Genomic DNA, 18,144 nt, shown 5'->3' with positions numbered 1-18,144 from the left:
ACTTGATCTATGTAATAGGTATGTCGCATTTGGGCACTGCCAAAGAATAAAAACAGTATAGGTCTTTTAAACAGTGAGTATTTTTCACTTTTCTTACAATTTTATATCATTAACTTGGCTCTAAGTCTATCTTGAGTCTATGAACACACCTGTGAAGTTCTCTCATGCAAAAATAATTTAGAAATATTTTCAGTAATTAATTCTCCAGTGCCCCTCTCCCACCTAAAGAGCAGCTACAGGCCACTTGAGTGTGGACTGGAAGGCTCCGCCCCCCCCAGCACTGCCAGACAGTGGCCCCGCCCCACTCTTCACTTAGCCAACCACAAGGAATGTGACACTGTGGCTTGTTCATCTCCTCAGCCAATCACTGCTGAGTTTACCTGACTGCTCTATTGTATTTCCACCCTTAAAACAGCACTATTCAGACAGCACACATGATGGTAACAGTGGAGATTCTAGGACTTTTTCAATGGGGTTTGAGAGTTAATGCAACATATAGTAGAGCGGAACAATTCATCTAAAAAAACCAAATCGAAATCGCAATATGAACCTCTGCAATTTTCAAATCGCAGAGGCTGGAATTAATTTCTTAAGAGAGAGTTTAGTCCAAAATAGATTTCTAAACAAGGTGTTTCAGAGCTGCAGGTAATCTTTGGTCCACGAGTCAAAACCTTTCATCAGACTCAAACTCAGTAAATCCTGCACACTGACATCTATTTTTCTTAACAAAATGACTTTTCTTTAAGATAAGATAAGATAAGATGCACTTTTTTGATCTCCTAGAGGAAATTCGGGTGTCACAGCAGCAATGTACAGTACAGTAGCAGAACAAAGAGAATGTATTAAAAAAAATAGAATAAGAATAGTGCAGAAAAGACATAGGCAATGTACATAAACAATATAACAATATAAATATAAAATGGTTAAAAAGTGTCTCAGTGTCCAACCCTCCTACTATCTTAAAATTAACAAACACCTTTTGTGTTTGGGGTCAAATTGACCGCAGCAATTTAAACCTACAAAACATGAATTGTATGGGAAAGTTCCCTCAGTGTCAGCCAAAACAAAGAGAAAGAAAATATGTGTAAAATTTTTATATTTTCTCTGGTTTTATAAGGCTTCTGTGACCCCAAACAACACCTCTGTATACAAAGTGTGTACAGGACCTTGAAAACATGTCATCACGTTAAATTTTATGTTTACCAGTTTTCCCCATGAAATTAGGAAAAATCATGAAATATGAAGCTGGAAAAATAATGTTAATCATGTTGTTAGCGACGTTAAATGTAGAATGGGGTCAAACTGACCCCAAACATAATAGGAGGGCTAAACAATTTTAAAGTTCTAAAAAATGTATGATAACAAAAACTTGTGATGATATGAATCGCAGTATAAATCGCAATGGCAATATTCTGTAAAATAATCGCAATTCGATTTTTCAGCAATATCTTTCAGTCGTAATATACAGTAGTTTGATTGTTTTTAATCAATTGTGTGTATTCAAGATTCAGCAAAGTTTGAATATGCTCAGAAAAAAATGATTAAACAAATGATTACCTGCAAGAAAAAGTTTATCACTGCAAAGACTCGTTTGACTCAAAATTAAACAGCCAATGACGTACAAGACAACTTGGGGTGGCACCAAGGGTGGCTGTGATTGGCATGTCAAAGCTCCGCCTCTTATCTGCTTCACCCAACACAAACCAGGAAACAGGCTGTCATTCTTCTTCCTCTCCTCACTGAGAAAAGACACACACACCGAGAGACAGACGATAAGATTCACCTTCAGACCAAACCCATGACTGGACAGCTACAGGAGGGAATACTGGGAATACTGGAATACTGGGAATATTGGAATACTGGAATACTGCCACTTCAACCTGCTGCTGACTCCTCACACTGAACAGGAGATTTCAAGAAACACGACTCAAAGTGAAAGTAACTTTCAGAGAACTTTCTAGAGGAGGAAGTGGTGCCACGACTGACTGACTCACTTCCTGTGTGAGTTGTCTGCCTGGTGAGTTTTCAGCTTCACTCAGAGAGAAAATGTCTTCCATATCAGAAGAGGATCTCTCCTGTTGTGTCTGCCATGACATCTTTAAAGATCCTGTTGTCCTGTCATGTAGCCACAGCTTCTGTAAAGCCTGTCTGCAGAGCTGGTGGACAGAGAAACGAATACATGACTGTCCAATTTGTAAGGAAATATCTTTACATGGTGAAGCACCTTGTAACTTGGTGTTAAAGAACCTGTGTGAGGCTTTCTTACTGGAGAGAGATCAGAGAGCTTCAGCAGGGTCTGAGCTTCTCTGCAGTCTGCACTCTGAGAAACTCAAGCTCTTCTGTCTGGACCATCAGCAGACAGTGTGTGTTGTCTGTCTGCATTCAGTAACACACACCAACCACAGAATCAGACCCATCGATGAAGCTGCACGGCATCACAAGGAGGAACTTCAGAAATCACTGAAGCCCTTAAAGAAGAAACTGAAGCGCTTTAATAAAGTTAAAGGAAACTGTGATCAAACAGCAGAACACATTAAGGTCCAGGCCCGACACACAGAGAGGCAGATTAAGGAGCAGTTTAAGAAGCTTCACCAGTTTCTACAAGAGGAAGAGGAGGCCAGGATCGCTGCACTGAGGGAGGAAGAGGAGCAGAAGAGTCAGACGATGAAGGAGAAGATTGAGGGTCTGAGCAGAGAGATAGCAGCTCTTTCAGACACAGTCAGAGCCATAGAGAAGGAGCTGAGAGCTGAAGACGTCTCGTTCCTGCAGAACTACAAGGCTACAGTGGAAAGAGTCCAGCGCCCCCTGCTGGAGGATCCACAGCTGGTCTCAGGAGCTCTGATAGACGAGGCCAAACACCTGGGCAACCTGAGCTTCACAGTCTGGGACAAGATGAAGGAGATGGTCTCCTACACTCCTGTGATCCTGGACCCAAACACTGCTGATCCAGAACTCATCCTGTGTGAAGATCTGACCAGTTTAAGACGTGGAGAAGAACAGCAGCTTCCTGACAATCCAGAGAGAATTGACTTCTACTGCTCTGTTCTGGGATCTGAGGGCTTTGACTCAGGAACTCACAGCTGGGATGTTGAGGTTGGAGACAATACACACTGGGTAGTGGGTGTGGCAGCAGAGTCTGTCCAGAGGAAGGGAGTCATAGGGTCTCGATCATGGAGAATAGGTTTCACTAATGGTGAATACATAGCATCCTCCTCACCAATTCTACCCCTTGTTCTCCCAGTGAAGAAGAAGTTCCAGAGGATCAGACTGCATCTGGACTGGAACAAAAGAAAACTGACATTCTCTGATCCTGATACTAACACACACATACACACCTTCACATACACCTTCACTGATAGGCTGTTTCCATACTTTTACACTGGGAATGATGAACTCCCTCTGAAGATTTTACCAGTGAAGGTCTCTGTAACAGTGGACCAGCACAGTAATGATGAAGATGAAGATGATGATGGTGATAATTATGATGATTATGTTAATTATGATGATGATGATGATGATGATGATGATGATGATGGTGATGACGATGATGATGATGATGATGATGATGATGATGATGATGATGATGGTTAGGGTTCAAACACATTGAGACAGACTGTCAGTGTGGCAGTGGAATCTGTTGTACTGTCAGAAGACTTTTGTTTCAGTGTGTAGGAAAGAGTTACTCACCCTAGAACTCAGTTTCCCATGATCCTCTACTCCCTCCCTCGTGACCTTTCACCTGCCACTCCACCTCACTGCCCAGCTGTGTATGATTAGGACTGATGCACTCAGTTTGTTCCCTTTGTCTAACAACTGTGTTCCAACAACCTTCCAACTGACCATCGGTCCCGCTGCCTTAAAGATTGTGTGTATATGACAAATGTAAGTGATTATTTACTGTTTGAATTGTTGATTGTAAAAGATATTTTTATTATCATGTACATTTGTTTAATATATATCTATCTGATTCCTGTTGGATGCACTAAACTGCCCTGCGTTCAGCCCAGACAAAGCGTAGCAAAACGTTTATTTAAACGGAAACGGAAACGGAAACGGTTGCGTAACACACAGCCTGTTGTGTCACGCAAGCGTTGCAACTACGGCAGCTGAGGAGGCCATTCTTTGCGTTCTTTAAATATGTGTTTAATAATACAAAATACACTCGATGTTACAGTCACTGCCCTTGCTGTCCAGAATAGCAGAGAACATCCCAATGGAGTGAAGGGGTTTGTGGAAACTGTGCTTCCTAATTATAGTGATCCAGCATTTGCCTCATTTGCATTTCAGGATGACAAGGCAAACATTTCAGGTGAAGGATAATCCACTTCTTACCTTCGAGACTGCGTTAGGATCTATATGAGCTAATTATTTTATTATGAGGCCTATCATTATTGCTGATCACTGTTGTTGTGATATGATATTGTAATATTTACCATTATATATTTAGAGGAGTAGAGTGGAGTAGAAAAGTTTATGAAAGTGTCACTCCACAATGGAAACAATAGCAAAAGATACAAACATGTCTTCTAATTGGTTCAGTTGTTGCAGACAGCAAGCTGCAGCGGACACATTTGTAAAGGACTTTTGTTGGATCCATTGTGCGCACTGCCTTTTTAATACAGCAGGGTTTATATACACGTCGCTGCTGATTGGCTAACACCTCTGACACACCCACCAAACGAGAGACAACGTACCTCAAAGCCCGTTGCACACCGTTTCGAGGAAACATGACGTTCAACCCGGAAACCGTAGCAAAACGGTGCACACTGTATTTAGATTGAACGTGCCCCAGGTGTTTAGATGTCAACTGTAATCATCATTCAGCTTTGGCAGTTATTATTTATAGTTGGTGTTATTTTGGTTAGTTTATAGTCTAATCAGTATATTTGTAGGTAAGTGAACTTTAACTTGATTCAATATTAATAATTCCTCAGGTACCTGTAGTAATGTGCACTGGTCATATTTGTGAATGTTTGAATTGAATATTGAATTTGATTGAGGTTGATTGCTATGTTTATTGATTATTGTATTCCTTTTCTTCTTGGCTTGTATTACAGAACCACACAGACAAATATACAACATACATTCAAATAAACTTTGATGCATCGATCTGGACTGTGGGACATTTTTTATACAACCTGACCGTTGTACCATGGTGGTGATAGTCTCCTGAACACATAGAACCAACCCCTTTCTAACACAGTGTGTGTTTGACTAACATTTACTTTGGACTGCAATCAATAAAATACAAAGGACAGGAAAGTGTGAGAAAACATGGCTTCTGATCACTGATCACTGACTTGGGGACTTTTGATTTTATTATGAATATATTATCCAGCAATTTATTAAACAACTTAAGATGTATAAACTGCTGGCTAATATAATAACTTGTCAAAATGTAGTAAAAATGTGTTGAAAATGTAATAAAAGCCTGTGTGTAACATATATTTAACCGACAATGTAATGATAATATTGACTTAAACTGTAATAAGTCATAAGTATAGGACGTGCTAACTTGAGTTTTTACATTATCAGTCAATATTGTTGTTACATCATCAGTAAAAAAAATAAAAAAGCTACAATCCTTATACAGTAGTAATTGCCGATTAATGTAATATTTTTATCCAGCAATTTATTACATTATCAGGCAGGCTATTATTACCTTTTGAACTCATTTATTACATTAGTTATTACATTATCAGTTGCTACAGGTTTGAAGCTTGTTGAAGGACGCTCTCTAACTCGCTCTTCTTCATTTTAAAAACACTTTTATATGGAAAAGAGAAATATTTCTGTTGTTATTGTTCTCATTAAAGCTGTGTTCTGTTGTTTGACTAAAGAGCTGCTCAGGGTGTCTTTATTCAGGCCAAAGATGATGATGGTGGTGATGATGATGATAATGATGGTGGTGATGATGATGATGATGTCTGCACTAACGGCCTCACAGACTTTGAGGCGCATTCCCGAGTGTTTAGGGCTGTCCCAGTGAAAAACCAGCAAGTGCATGAGGTTCTGATGTAGACTTTTCAAAGCCCACATGCGGCCTCTCTGTGAGTCCGCATGTCGGCAGATTTTTCTGAGGAACTTGCCCACAATTCACAGTGAGATTGGTGACGTAGAAAGCCGGCTGTGACTGTCCTGTCCCCCAAAACTGTAAACAAAAAAAAACAAACAAGGATGGTGTAGTGAGAAAGTGCACAGACGTTTATTTGTAAGTGTAAACATTTACCTAACTCGCTATTATAGTGAATTATTGCACGTGTGTGTACACTTATTTGTATTTTCTGTCAAAATGTCTGCATAAGATTTACATTTGACTTGGTTGTGGCTTTCTTGACTTTTGATAGCTTTGTAACGTTTATAAAAATGGAGTTATCAGCAAACTGAGCAGCTCATCAAACTGCGGGTGGAACACGAGTCCAAATTCACGGGACTTTGGAACTCCTCTGCCCAAGGTTTCGAGTGAGTATTTTAGTTGACATCTAGTTCATTCATACACAGCTGATTTAGTTAACACAACATTTACTGTTTCCAGTAAGCTCGATAGCTACAGTTATACTGAAAAGTAGCCGAATCGGCTTTGCAAGAATCAGCAATGAATGGACTGGAAATTGTATAGGATCACTTAACATATTGAGGTCTAACGACATGATATCCTAATTACTTGTTTTGTTATGTCAACACATGAAGACACTTGTTAAAGGATAAGGCTGGTGTTTTTTAATGCATTTCTTTCAACAACAAATCAACAAATCCTATGAAAATAACAAAATCAGCAATGAATTTGTTTTGCTGACAAATCTCGTCCATGTAGCCGATGCCCAGTAAAGCCTCATGTCCCAGCAGCCATAGAACTCCATTGTATTAAAAAACTATTAAAAACACGTCACAGAGCCATGCTGCTGCTCTGCAGCATATTTCATCATCATGATGCACCGGGCCGGATGACTTTTTCCTCAAACAACTTAATAAGTTGCCCGTAAACACGTTTTTGGTCTCAGGAAAGTAGTTCCGTAGCACAGAAAATAGTCCCCGGCGTAATGAAGAATTTGTTCCCATTTGAATTTGATTTGGTAATAACTACAACAGCCTGACTTTTCATGGTAACAGTTAGCAATTGTTAAAATGTAAACTTTGTGAGCTGTATTTAAAGATTTTTAGCTTACAATTGGAGCCAATGACTTCCGGGTTGAAGGCTAAACAGGAAACGTGGGAAGTCAATCAGAGTTTAACAGCCAATGATGAAAATTTGGGGTGGCACCTTTTGGATCCGTCCCCTACCCTTGAGTCACATTTGCCAAATCACATGGTATTGACTGTTAATGATTCTTAGTTCATCCTTTCGCTATAATTTTGAAGCGTGACAATCATGGGAACCTATATTTTTTTTTTTTGAGAAAACTGATAAAATGAGAGACCCTTTGTGACTAACTACTGAAAATAGTATATTAAGAAAAACTTGCGCTGTGGCCTCATACTTTGACCAATTTTAAAAATTGGTGCTCAGCTTAGCTATTACTTTAAGTGCTGCAAAGGAAATTTTCCACTGTGGACATTTATGAGTTAATTTTGAAGTGTGACAACGCTCCGCCCCTTATTTATTTTTTTATTTTTTTATTTTTTTATTTACCTTTATTTATTCAGGGTGGTCAATTGAGAGCGGGTGCCCTCTTTTACAATGACGCCCTGACACAATACAATAACAATAAAGCATCACAGAGACACACGATATAACAACACAATATATAGAAAATACATAAAGCCATACATATACATATAACATAAAGCTAGCACAGGAGTAACCTTCAATAAAAACTTAAAATGATTGAGTGAAACCATCTGTTTTAGTTTCAGCAATTCCTGCAGGCTGTTCCACTTGTCTGGTGCATAAAAACTAAAAGCTAATTTCCCAAGTTCAGTGTTAATGAAGGGAGTTTCAAGAGTCAAATATTCCTGTGCACGTGTCTTATAAGAGAGAGATTTGAGCTTTAAAAGAGATGTCTGCTTCACCAGACATAAACCAGCAAACACGTTGTCACTCTTCCTCTCCTCACTGAGAAGAGACACACACACCGAGAGACAGACGATAAGATTCACCTTCAGACCAAACCCACGACTTCCACTGAGGGAGGACAGCTACAGGAGGGAATACTGGGAACACTGGGAAAATTGGGAATACTGCCACTTTAACATGCTGCTGACTACACACACTGAATTGAAGATTTAGACAACCAGGACTCAAAGTGAAAGTAACTTTCGGGGAACTTTCTAGAGGAGGGAGTGGTGCCACAGCTGACTGGCTCACTTCCAGTTTGAACCATCTGCCTGGTGAGATTTCAGCTTCACTCAGAGAGAAAATGTCTTCCATATCAGAGGAGCATTTCTACTGTCCCGTCTGCCATGACATCTTTAAAGATCCTGTCATCTTGTCATGTAGCCACAGCTTCTGTAAAGCCTGTCTGCAGAGCTGGTGGACAGAGAAACAAATACATGACTGTCCAATTTGTAAGAGAAGATCTTCAAAGGAGGAACCGCCTTGTAACTTGGTGTTAAAGAACCTGTGTGAGGCTTTCTTACTGGAGAGAGATCAGAGAGCTTCAGCAGGATCTGAGCTTCTCTGCAGTCTGCACTCTGAGAAACTCAAGCTCTTCTGTCTGGACCATCAGCAGACAGTGTGTGTTGTCTGTCTGCATTCAGAAACACACACCAACCACAGAATCAGACCCATCGATGAAGCTGCACGGCATCACAAGGAGGAACTTCAGGAATCATTGAAGCTCTTACAGGAGAAACTGAAGCGCTTTAATGAAGTTAAAGGAAACTGTGATCAAACAGCAGAACACATTAAGGTCCAGGCCCGACACACAGAGAGGCAGATTAAGGAGCAGTTTAAGAAGCTTCACCAGTTTCTACAAGAGGAAGAGGAGGCCAGGATCACTGCACTGAGGGAGGAAGAGGAGCAGAAGAGTCAGATGATGAAGAAGAAGATTGAGGGTCTGAGCAGAGAGATAGCAGCTCTTTCAGACACAGTCAGAGCCATAGAGAAGGAGCTGAGAGCTGAAGACGTCTCGTTCCTGCAGAACTACAAGGCTACAGTGGAAAGAGTCCAGCGCCTCCTGCTGGAGGATCCACAGCTGGTCTCAGGAGCTCTGATAGACGAGGCCAAACACCTGGGCAACCTGAGCTTCACAGTCTGGGACAAGATGAAGGAGATGGTCTCCTACACTCCTGTGATTCTGGACCCAAACACTGCCTATCCAGAACTCATCCTGTCTGAAGATCTGACCAGTGTGAGATGTGGAGAGAGACAGCAGCTTCCTGACTTCTACTGCTCTGTTCTGGGATCTGAGGGCTTTAACTCAGGAACCCACAGCTGGGATGTTGAGGTTGGAGACAATACATACTGGGAACTGGGTGTGGCAGCAGAGTCTGTCCAGAGGAAGGGAGTCATATGGTCTGGATTATGGACAATAGGGTTCTATAATGGTAAATACAGAGCATTCTCCCCATCAGATCCACTCACTGTTCTCCCAGTGAGGAAGAAGCTCCAGAGGATCAGACTGCATCTGGACTGGAACAGAGGAAAACTGTCATTCTCTGATCCTGATACTAACACACACATACACACCTTCACACACACCTTCACTGACAGGCTGTTTCCATACTTTTACACTGTGAATATATTCCCTCTGAAGATTTTACCAGTGAAGGTCTCTGTAACAGTGGACCAGCACAGTTAGAGATGAAGATGATGATGGTGATGATGATGATGATGATGATCTGCAGGGTGGCGGACTCTCTGGAAGTCCTCATGAGAGCCATTACAGACTTCATCAGTGGCAGAAGACTTTATTCTAATACATCTTCACGATATTCTGTCAGAATAAACTGAAAGACTGAGCTCAAACACATTGAGACAGACTGTCAGTGTGGCAGTGGAATCTGTTGTACTGTCAGAACACTTTTGTTTCAGTGTGTGCTTTGACTAACTTTTATTTTTGCGTGCAATCAATAAAATACAAATGACGGGAAAGTAGGAGGAAACATGGCTTCTGATCACTGATCACTGACTTGAGGGCTTTGATTGTATTATATCTATATTATCCGGCAACAGCTTAAGATGTATTAACTGCTGGATAATGTAATAACTTGTCAAAATGTAATAAAAATGTCCATCTAACTGGGGTGAAAATGTAATAAAAGCCTGTGTGTAACATATTTTAACTGACATTGTAATAATAGTATTGATCTAAAATGTAATAAGTCATAAGGATAAGAAGAATGTGCTAACTTGGGTTTTTTACATTATCAGTCAATATTGTTCTTACATCATCAGTAAAAAAAGCTACAATCCTTATACAGTAGTAATTTTCTGAATGTAACATTTTGATTTAAGTACATTATCCCACAATTTATTACATTAACAGGTAGACTATTATTACATTTTGAACTCATTTATTATATTAGTTATTACATTATCAGTTGCTACAGGTTTTAAGCTTTTTGCTCTTCTTTATTTTAAAAACACTTTTATATTGAAAATATAATTATTTCTGTTTTTGTTGTTGTCATTAAAGCTGTGTTCTGTTGTTTGACTAAAGAGCTCAGGGTGTCTTTATTCAAGCCGATAATGATGATGATGATGATGATGATGATGACAACAGTAGTGAAAGGAGAATGGAAGTGAGCACATTGTCTCCAGAGTGGACAGAGCAGAAGACACAGACAGTTCAAATATTCAACATAACCCAATCCAACATGAACCATTTTTGAGGGTGAAATATTCACTAAGACATAATGAGACCTAATAAAAACCTAATAACCTAATAAAAACAAAATAATAATGAATTGTCTTTTGGCATATCCAGAGCTCACATTACCCAACTTTAATTTGCAGAATATCTTTTACACCCTCCCACTGAAAATACTTCAACTATTACTTTTTCAAATTTAAAGAATCTAGTCTGAACTCTGTCCTCTCTCCTTTTAGAATCACATGGAAAAGATCACAGCTGACAATGTTCTCTGTTCTAAAGAGGAACTCAGGAACTTTTACTCTGAGGACATTTTAAATCACACACTTTGTACTCTTACTGCAGTAGATTTTTACACCAGTACTTTCACTTCTATTTAAGTAAAATATCAGCAAACTAACAGTACTTCCACCTGAGTAGGATATTGTAGTACTCTTTCCACCATTGCCTACTACTGAAACTACTACAGCAACTAAGTATTACGGCAACTACTGCAGTACAACTACTATATCTACTACTGCAAAAAAGGATGTATGATTATGAACATGTTTGTGTCTTCTTTGGGACAATGTACGTGTGTTACTTTTCAACACAATATATGTTGTGTTAAAATGTATTGTCATTAGCATTTGTGGTGTTGAAAAGTAATGAACACAAATGTGTGCTGTCCCAAAGAAGACACACAGATGTGTTAAAAATGATGCATCTTTTTTTTTTTTAGAGTACTACTACTACCACCTATAGTGTTACCATAGCAACCACTAGTAATCACTTAGCAACCACCTTGTAACACTCTAGAAACCACCCAGCAACCTTTTCAGTTCGGTAAAAATCTATATGACAAAAGTTCATAGCGTACATCTCACTAAGCAGTATCAACCTGATTATAGGAGGATAAGGTCTTTTAAAAAAGGAGTATTTTTCACATTTCTTACAATTTTATATCATTATCTTGAGTCTAAGTCTAACTTGAGTCTAAGAACAAACCTGTGACATTTCCTCATGCAAATGTTTTATTTTTCTTTTTTAATATTTTTAGTAATTAATTCTGCCCCTCTCCCACCAACAGGCCATTTGGGCTTACAGTTTTTGGCTGGACCGCAACAGCGGAGCCAGCCCTACAAACGCGAATGTCTGTTACTGACTGACTGACTGAGTGACTGAGTGATCAAGTTACACCATTGGTCGGCCGTGGCACGTGGCACATCAAAGCGCCACAGAGCCAGAAATTTCAGTTTCGTTTTCTCCGCCGTCTAGTTTCTCCGCTGAGATCAGGAGCCCGTTTCTCCCACACAGTAAGCAGGCTGACCAATATCATGCATGTAAGCTGAAGCTAAAGTAGAATCTGTACAATTATATCATATCACCGTTTATGTCGATGCATATGCGCGAGCTCAGTCCACCTGAAGCCCCTCTGTTCTGAGAGAGACACAAACAAGCATGGAGGTTCCATCACGCCGACGGCTTATTGCCGACCTTCCCGAAGTTTCCCGGGGCCACGGTTTCCAGCCGGTGCCGCTAGTTGGCCGCCGATTTGTTCCCGATGATCCGGCCGGGGTCCCGACGACGATGCACCCCCGGTGTCCGGCGAACAGCGTTTTCGGCACCGACGGGTAACAGAGCGCCTGGCGCTTGGATCGGCAGGATCGATGCGGGCCGTGGGTGGAGATGACAGCGGTGGAGAGAGAGACGGGACGCGCTGGAACGATCAGTATGGATGTATGGACTATTATTCTGTATTAGCAGTCTACAGCCAGGGGTTAAAGTGGGCCGGACCGATCCGGAACGGCGTTGGCACCTAAATAAATAAGTAAGTAAAGTCAATAGATAAGATAGTAAGTAGATAGTAAGTAAATAAATCTGATTGGCAGTTTCATACATAATAATGACAAGCGAGTTCACAGGGCTGCCAACTCTCACGCATTGACCGAGAGACTCACGCAATTGACATTTTTCACACGCTGTCACGCCACAAGTCTATTTTCTCACGCAATGAAAAACAAATTCATAACTGATAACGGCGAGATGTGAAAAAAGGAAACTGACAGCAGGACAGACGAGACAGAGCAGCACAGCGCAGCAGCGAGTTATTCAGACCATCTGAATAGCGAGAAATATACACAAATTATTACTTTATATTATTATATTATTATTATATTATTATTATATTATTATTATATTGTAATTTATTCCCATGCATGCAGCTCTTCTGCGTCTCTCCCTCTCCTCTCGCGCCGTGCGCACGCAGGCAGGAGTGAGAGTGAGTTGCTATGGTTACGGGGATGCTCTGTGCCTGTCGCTCTGAAACTTGAATGTAAGCACCTCAATGCTGAAATATAGTAATATAACATAATTTTACATTTTTGGTTAACATTATACAGGGTTGCTGTTTCTTGACTTAATCCAAGAGGTTAGGTGGTGTAGAAATGCAGGAAATTTGTTTTAAATTACTATTTTTTTCTTTCTTTTTTTCATATGTTCTAATTATACCTTGTTTCATTTCACCTTCTAAATAGGGGGCAGAGGGACTCAACTAGGCCTCTTGATGTAATGGTGACTGCAAGGGACTCAGGCCCAGAGGAGACAGAGGAGCTGCCCTCTACATCCACCAGCTCTTCTCCATATGCTCCAGGGCCAACCACAGCACTGAAGACCAGTGTTGGGAATAACGTGTTACAAAGTTTTTCTGACCATGGGAAGCAATGTTAATGTGTTGAATCCCAAAGCATTTGGCAAAAAATTGATGTGGCTGATGCTGGTTTTCTCTACTTGTTTTTGTCTAACCCAGAGAGTCTGATGATCACAGTGTAGCTCCTCTCTCTGCTGAGAGCAGGGACTGTAGGATGGGGTGCACTTGTAATTGTTACCAGCGTACGCCGAAACTGGCCCGGGTGGGTGGAGTCAGCACTTATATTAAAACGGGCTACGCCGCAGCATGCATAACAAGTGCAGCATTATATATTGATATGCAAATTATCGTATGACATCATCTGGCGACTTCTAGTGACTTTCTGAGCAGCCAATAGCTACTTTCCTTGGTGCGGTAACTTAGCCCACACAGTGTACTGATGCTTGATTTGAAGGCCTGTCAAGGCTACAATAAATACGCCTATCAAAACATATCTATTGTGTTTTATTGTTCCTCTACTTACTTTTCATCATAGTGATAATGGGTACAATGATAGATAAAATTTGACAGTTGTCTTGTCCCACACTGTGCCACAGCAACACTAAAATAATATAGCTATGTGTAGTGAGAGAATTGAAGCAGACATTTAAAAGTAACACAAAGGTTACTTTACCTAGTAACTAATTACTTTTATTATGCAGTAATTGGTAAAGTTATTCAATTCCTTTTTGAGAAAAGTAACTAGTAACTGTAACTAATTATTCATTTTCAGTAACTCGCCCAACACTGCTGAACAACACTGCCCAAAAAGAGGAGAAATGAAGAGTTCCTCAAAGAATATTCAGAGTGGCAGGGAAAGAGGGTGAAGGAGATGGAGGAAAAGGAGGAGAGGGAGAAAAAAAAACAAGAGCAGCTGGATACCATGATCAGCATTTTTGGCAAACTTATAGACAAACTATAAGTATTTTAGTCATGGTCCCTCCATGGCAGTGGAAGGTGCTGAGGTGCTGACACGCGGGCAGCCTGTCCCTCATCTGGGCCCCACTCCACTAACAGAAGTCAACTGGCTCAAGTGGAGCAGGGGGACGAAGGTCTTCAGGTCGGGGCTCTAGTTCCTCCATTACGTCACCATGGTCCAGACAGACGTTGGAGCAGAACTTGGGCTTCACCTCTAGAGCCTTGTGGAGGGTTGCCCTCCACCGCGCTTTCAAATGTGCGCTCAATAATAGAACGGGCTCTGGCATGCCTTTGGTTGAAGCGCTCCTCCATCCTTCCTTGCAAAGGCATCTTATATGGGTAATGAGGACTACAGGCTGTTCAGGGTATGGGTAGCCTCCATCACCCAATATAAAATAACCAGGTGGGGGGTACAAGGCATCAACATAGACCGGGCTGCTTTTTTAAAATATGGGTGTCATGAACAGAACCTCCATACCCAACAAAAATGTCCAGGAATTTTCCAGTGGAGTCACAGATGGCTTGGAGTTGAATGGAATGAAATTGCTTGTAATTGAAGTAATCTGCCTGGTTGTGTTTGGGTGGTTTGATTCTGATGTGCCAGCCGTCTATGGCCCCCACAGCCTTGTTAAATGCCTCATGTTGTGCCAGTCTTCCAAATCCCCTGCCAACTTCATCAATGGTGTTTTTGCAGGAGGAAAAAAGATTATCTTGGCCTTGACCTTGCGGATCTCCTTGGCAATTCTGTGCACCACTCTAAAAACAGTTGATTTGGGCACATCAAAAGCCTGTGCAGTGACACGATAAGACACCCCATGTGCCAGCCAAAAAACAAAAAGTAGCACCTCCAGATGATGTCCCCAGCCTTGATCCCTCTCCACATGCAGAATGTTTAGCAGACCGTTGAATGCTGCTCTTGACATCCTGAAGTCAGCATTCAGGTCTCGCTCCACATCCATATACAGCCTCAGGACTGAGACATTGATATTTAATCTAGCATAGTGGGTCAGGTGGTTTACCTAAATGAACAAAGAAACATGATATTAACTTTTGAAGAATACAAGATGGCCTGTAATGAAGTAATGTAATGTAGCCTATAGGCTTAACGTAGCACATTGTAATGAAGGGTAGATCATATGCAGCTTGCAGGAGGCTTGGAAAAAATGAAACGTAACATCAACACCTGTCACTCTTCAGTGCTTCTTTCAGTCTAAAAGGAAGCCTTGGTCACTTAAAACAACAATATCTTACATTTCAGGCAATTTCAATGTGTCGATCAGAGTTAAACAGCCAATGATGAAAATTTGGGGTGGCACCTTTTGGATCCGCCCCCTGCCCTTGAGTCACATTTGCCAAATCACATGGTATTGACTGTTAATCATTCTTAGTTCATCCTTTCGCTATAATTTTGAAGCATGACAATCATGGGAACCTAAGTTTTTTTGTGAAAACTGATAAAATGAGAGACCCCTTGTGACTAACTATTGAAAATAGTATATTAAGAAAAACTTGCGCTGTGGCCTCATACTTTGACCAATTTTAAAACTTGGTGCTCAGCTTAGCTATTACTTTAAGAGCTGCAAAGGAAATTTTCCACCGTGGACATTTATGGGTTAATTTTGAAGCATGACAACGCTCCGCCCCTTATCTGCTTCACCAGACATAAACCAGCAAACACGTTGTCATTCAAACTCTCCTCACTGAGGAGAGACACACACACCGAGAGACAGACGATAAGATTCACCTTCAGACCAAACCCACAACTTCCACTGAGGGAGGACAGCTACAGGAGGGAATACTGGGAATACTGGAATACTGCCACTTCAACCTGCTGCTGACTCCTCACACTGAACTGAAGATTTAGAGAAACACGACTCAAAGTGAAAGTAACTTCCAGTGAACTTTCTAGAGGAGGGAGTGGTGCCACAACTGACTGGCTCACTTCCAGTTTGAGCCATCTGCCTGGTGAGATTTTAGCTTCACTCAGAGAGAAAATGTCTTCCATCTCAGAGGAGAATCTCTCCTGTTCTGTCTGCCATGACATCTTTAAAGATCCTGTCCTCCTGTCATGTAGCCACAGCTTCTGTAAAGCCTGTCTGCAGAGCTGGTGGACAGAGAAACAAATACATGACTGTCCAATTTGTAAGAGAAGATCTTCAAGGACTGAACCAACTGTTAGCTTGGTGTTAAAGAACCTGTGTGAGGCTTTCTTATTGGAGAGAGATCAGAGAGCTTCAGCAGGATCTGAGCTTCTCTGCAGTCTGCACTCTGAGAAACTCAAGCTCTTCTGTCTGGACCATCAGCAGCCAGTGTGTGTTGTCTGTCTGCATTCAGAAACACACACCAACCACAGAATCAGACCCATCGATGAAGCTGCACGGCATCACAAGGAAGAACTTCAGAAATCACTGAAGCTCTTAAAGGAGAAACTGAAGCTATTTAATGAAGTTAAAGGAAACTGTGATCAAACAGCAAAACACATTAAGGTCCAGGCCCGACACACAGAGAGGCAGATTAAGGAGCAGTTTAAGAAGCTTCACCAGTTTCTACAAGAGGAAGAGGAGGCCAGGATCGCTGCACTGAAGGAGGAAGAGGAGCAGAAGAGTCAGACGATGAAGGAGAACATTGAGGGTCTGAGCAGAGAGATAGCAGCTCTTTCAGACACAGTCAGAGCCATAGAGAAGGAGCTGAGAGCTGAAGACGTCTCGTTCCTGCAGAACTACAAGGCTACAGTGGAAAGAGTCCAGCGCCCCCTGCTGGAGGATCCACAGCTGGTCTCAGGAGCTCTGATAGACGAGGCCAAACACCTGGGCAACCTGAGCTTCACAGTCTGGGACAAGATGAAGGAGATGGTCTCCTACACTCCTGTGATTCTGGACCCCAACACTGCCAGTCCAGAACTCATCCTGTCTGAAGATCTGACCAGGGTGAGACGTGGAGAGAGACACCAGCTTCCTGAAAACACAGAGAGGATTGACAGCTTCTGGTCTGTCCTGGGCTCTGAGGGCTTTAACTCAGGAACTCACAGCTGGGTTGTTGAGGTTGGAGACAGTCCAGTATGGGAACTGGGTGTGTTAGCAGAGTCTGTCCAGAGGAAGGGAGGCATATCGGCTGGATTATGGAGAATAGAGTTCTATAATGGTAAATACAGAACACGATCCCATCAGATCCAGTTACTGTTCTCCCAGTGAAGAAGAAGCTCCAGAGGATCAGACTGCATCTGGACTGGAACAGAGGAAAACTGTCATTCTCTGATCCTGATACTAACACACACATACACACCTTCACACACACCTTCACTGACAGGCTGTTTCCACACTTTAACACTTGGGATGAACTCCCTCTGAAGATTTTTCCAGTGAAGGTCTCTGTAACAGTGGACCAGCACAGTTAGAGATGAAGATGATGATGATGAAGAGTTACTCACCCTAGAATTCAGTTCCCCATGATCCTCTACTCCCTCCCACTTGACCTTTCACCTGCCACTCCACCTCACTGCCCAGCTGTGTATGATTAGGACTGATGCACTCAGTTTGTTCCCTTTGTCTAACAACTGTGTTCCAACAACCTTCCAACTGACCATCGGTCCCGCTGCCTTAAAGTCCCACTGAAACGGAAGTTAGAGCGTCTTTAGCTTCTGTCCTGTGACGTATTTCCCAGTGAAACGGAATATTTGAGCGGTGTACAGTTACAAGAGGGATTTAAATCAAATCCTTCGCATTTGATTGGACCGCTAAACAGTGGGCGGGGCTTAGAGTTTAGCAGCGATACGGAGCTACAGAGGACTGTTGGCTCCACACACAC

At 41.6% G+C, this 18,144-nt stretch overlaps 3 protein-coding genes across 3 annotated transcripts; all 3 read left to right on the top strand.

Moving 5' to 3' along the window:
* The first annotated feature begins 1,745 nt into the window (after window positions 1–1,745).
* On the top strand, window positions 1,746–5,449 carry LOC139660572 (E3 ubiquitin-protein ligase TRIM39-like). Its single transcript, XM_071538745.1, has 2 exons — window positions 1,746–2,227; window positions 2,291–5,449. The coding sequence occupies exons 1-2, from the start codon at window positions 2,047–2,049 to the stop codon at window positions 3,589–3,591; spliced, it is 1,482 nt and encodes a 493-aa protein (XP_071394846.1). The 5' UTR covers window positions 1,746–2,046; the 3' UTR covers window positions 3,592–5,449.
* A 2,908-nt stretch (window positions 5,450–8,357) lies between these two features.
* Window positions 8,358–10,422, top strand: LOC139660576 (E3 ubiquitin-protein ligase TRIM39-like). Its single transcript, XM_071538748.1, has 2 exons — window positions 8,358–9,486; window positions 9,535–10,422. Exons 1-2 carry the CDS (start codon window positions 8,358–8,360, stop codon window positions 9,738–9,740), a joined length of 1,335 nt encoding a protein of 444 aa, XP_071394849.1. The 3' UTR covers window positions 9,741–10,422.
* A 5,631-nt stretch (window positions 10,423–16,053) lies between these two features.
* Window positions 16,054–18,144, top strand: LOC139660575 (E3 ubiquitin-protein ligase TRIM39-like). Its single transcript, XM_071538747.1, has 2 exons — window positions 16,054–17,481; window positions 17,529–18,144. Exons 1-2 carry the CDS (start codon window positions 16,335–16,337, stop codon window positions 17,732–17,734), a joined length of 1,353 nt encoding a protein of 450 aa, XP_071394848.1. The 5' UTR covers window positions 16,054–16,334; the 3' UTR covers window positions 17,735–18,144.

The sequence above is a fragment of the Centroberyx affinis genome, unplaced genomic scaffold (assembly GCF_046629955.1).
Source record: "Centroberyx affinis isolate AG114_WGS23_722 - 3 ecotype Tasmania unplaced genomic scaffold, CSIRO-AGI_Caff_v1 ptg003342l_1, whole genome shotgun sequence".
Taxonomy (NCBI): Eukaryota; Metazoa; Chordata; class Actinopteri; order Beryciformes; family Berycidae; genus Centroberyx; species Centroberyx affinis.
This window is presented reverse-complemented; position numbering and strand designations above follow the sequence as displayed.